General features: G+C 63.1%; 1 protein-coding gene across 1 annotated transcript in view; it reads right to left on the bottom strand.

Moving 5' to 3' along the window:
- PPP1R12C (protein phosphatase 1 regulatory subunit 12C) overlaps positions 1-617 on the bottom strand; it is a 13,252-nt gene extending 12,635 nt beyond the window's left edge. The window contains exon 1 of the mRNA XM_045292386.1: positions 528-617. Within this exon, the coding sequence (XP_045148321.1) occupies positions 528-578 (51 nt within the window). The 5' untranslated portion in view covers positions 579-617. The remainder of the gene's footprint in view (positions 1-527) is intronic.
- Between the last annotated feature and the right edge of the window lie 2,426 nt (positions 618-3,043).

Raw genomic sequence — 3,043 nt, 5'->3', positions numbered from 1 at the left:
GTCACTCTTGATGGGAGGAGAGAGCCCCGTCTCTCTGCTGCACAGCGGCTGGTGGTTTCGAACTGCTGGCCTTGCTGTTTTGCAGTCTAAGGTGTAAGCACTATACCACCTGGCCCGGCCTTGCCCAGCCCCCTCATGAAGGGGGTCTTGCCCATGGTGGGCGGTCAGGGTGGTCTGTGGGGGCTCCTAGCACAGTGCTCAGCACGAGCTGGTGCTGGTGAGTGCCCACCTGGACACACACGGGGCAGGGGTGGGGGTGGGGTCTCCCTGAGGAGCGCCCCCTGCCCCCAGGACTCTCCTCATCCCAGGGTCAGCTCAGCAGCCCAGTCCAGACAGCTGGACCTCAGGGTGCAGGGTGGGGACCTGGCGTTACTGAGAATACCCAGGGGATGGTTGGGGGGTTGGGGTGCACACCCCTGCTACTGTGGGGAACCTGGTGGGACCCTGGGCACTGCAGGAGAAGGGGCTGGGATCAGGGCTCCTGGGTCCTCAAGAGTCATTAACCCCTCAGATGCCTCGCCACAGACCTCCACCTGGGGGGCGGGAGGGCGCTCCGAGGGCCAAGAGCATGAAGTCATGGAAACTCAGGCTGCGAGGGGGCCACACGTGCCCTGGGAACGGGATGAACTCTGCGCTCCGTTTATTTCCACCCGGTTGTCATGGCGACGGGGGGGGGGGGGGCAGGAGGGAGACCGGCTTTTCCCTTTCAAGGAGCTGGCCCAGCACAGGCCTCCCTGCGAAAGATGCCCGAGGCTGGGCACCGGCACCAGACCCAAACCAAACCCAGCCCTCCTCCCTCAGACCAGGAGTCCTGACCCCCAGCCCTCCTCCCTCAGACCAGGGGTCCTGAGCCCCAGCCCCTCCTCCTTCAGATCAGGAGTCCTGACCGCTACCCCTAGTGCACCACCACCATCTGATGGAAGATTACCCGCCTGACCCTGTGGCCCTGAGACCACCAGAGGTGGCGGCTGCGGCCTGAGCCACACAGGTACACAGCTAGGTGGGGGCTGGTGCTGGGGACCCTGCCTGACACAGAATGTAGCTGAGGTGCAGCTGTCACGGGCTCGCATGGGGACCAAGTGTCTCAGCCTGGGCCTGGCTTCTCAGTGCCGCTCCAGCTCAGTCCCTGCTGCCCTGGTCACCCCCACGGGGCTATTGCCAACCCCAGATCCCTGGGCAGGGTGGTGGAGGGCACCCCCTGCACCTGCCCCTATCCCCAGTTCTGCTGCAGATCCCTGGAGGCCAGTGGGCAGCCACCCTGTTGGACAGACACGACAACACACACACACACACACACAGCCTGAACCCAGAGCCTTGGATCGCTCAGAGAAGCCCAGAGCACAGGGGGCCCGGAACAGTCGAGTAGGAGCACTGTAGACTGAGGGCCACCAGGACAGGTTATGACCCGAGAAGGGGTCGCTGGGTCTGGGGGGAACACACCCCAACTGCACTAGGGTCTGGGGTCCACACAGAGAAGCACTCAGACAGGTGGGGCCAGCAGCTAAATGCCTGGCAACCTGCTTCCAAAGCCGCAGCCTGGGGACCCTGGGGGCCGCTCTGCGAGAGGGATGGCCTCTGCGAGAGGGATGGCGGAGCCCAGCATCTCTGCAGGGGTGGCCATCCTGCAGCCAACACCCCGGAGCACACACAACACCCACCATGTAGACACACAGAAATACCCAGAGTCCTCCCCACTCTGCAGGAGGCGGGAACGGACGCCAACCCTGCACTGTCCTCCTGGGAGCCTGCAGGCTGGGTCTCTTCCCGCACCCCTCCACCTCACCTGCCATGCCACCATTTCTCCCCAGGGTCCTCTTGGGTCCCATTTCCCGAGGGGATCTGGGATCAGAGGGGCAACCTCCCGGGCAGCAGACGGAGGGTGTGGGGTGGCCAGGTGGGTGGGGGAGATGACAGAGGAGGCCTGAGGGGCAGGGAGGCTGAGAGCACCCTGGGGAAGGGGCTGCAAGTTCTAGGGTGTCTTAAAGAGGTAGACCTGGGGAGTTGGCATGACTGCTTTCAAACTGCTGCTGCCCGGAACATGGAGGTCCGAAGCCACCCAGAGGTGCCTAAGAAAGGCCTGGAGATTGGCTTGAAGCGATTGAGGGGTGGGTGGGGGGTGGATTTCGAGGGGAGATCTACTTCGGTGGGTAGGGACCAGCCACAGAAATCCCTGGGTAGGACAGTCAGCAGGTGGGAGGGCGGAGCTGCCCAGATAAGGGTCTGAGGGGTGACTCATGGCCACAGAAGGACAGGGTGTATGGGCAGAGGTAGTGGACAGAGTTCATGACCGCGGGCCTCGCAGTAGGAAGGAAAAAGAAGTAAAAGTCCCCTGAGGGAAGGGGAGAAGTGGGAAGGAGGCAAGGAGGAGGAGGAGGAGGAGGATGAAGAGAAGCCACCTGCCTGGGGGGTGGGGGGAGAATGGCCGCCCAGGAGGGCTGCAGGCACAAGAGACCCTGCTGGGGGAAGGAGGCGGCTCAGGTGGCAGCAGAGGGCACCATCTAAGGAGAGTGGGAGCTTGCCGGGGCAGCTCTGGGCTCAGTGCCGGAGAGGAGTCCTGGGGTAGCTGCTGGTTAAGCCCTGCAAGGTGGGAGGGCAGGTCAAACCCACCAGCCAGCCGCTCCACTGGAGAAAGCCGAGGCTGTCGGCTCCCACGGGCAGTGTGGGAAACCCTAGAATCCCAGGGCCCTCGATGACAGTGGGTTGGGTTGTTGTTGTTTGTTTGGGTTCTTGTTGGGGGAAGTGGACAGACAGGGAGGAGATGAACCGCAGGCTTCGGAAAGGTTGTAGTTACTGGGTTCCCCAGTGAGCCGGGTGTCAGGACTTCCAGTGCCTGGGGTATAGCGAAGGCCAGGGTCAGTGGAAGGTCCAGCGGCTTGATTCCATAGGGGGAGGTGCCGGGAAGGGGGTTATTCGACCAAGGTGGCAAGACTAAGGGCCAGCGGAAGTATCTAGGAATTGGAAAAGGGGCGCTCCTGATTGGCAAAGGAGGGTCGGGGAGAGGTTGACCCAAGGTGGTTTCGCTCAGGGCCAGTGGTGGGCCTAA

This window comes from Echinops telfairi, unplaced genomic scaffold, assembly GCF_000313985.2.
Source record: "Echinops telfairi isolate 266 unplaced genomic scaffold, ASM31398v2 ScPeMD7_655;HRSCAF=1070, whole genome shotgun sequence".
NCBI lineage: Eukaryota > Metazoa > Chordata > Mammalia > Afrosoricida > Tenrecidae > Echinops > Echinops telfairi.
The sequence above is the reverse complement of the archived record's forward strand: the minus strand, read 5'-3'. Positions and strand labels throughout refer to the sequence as shown.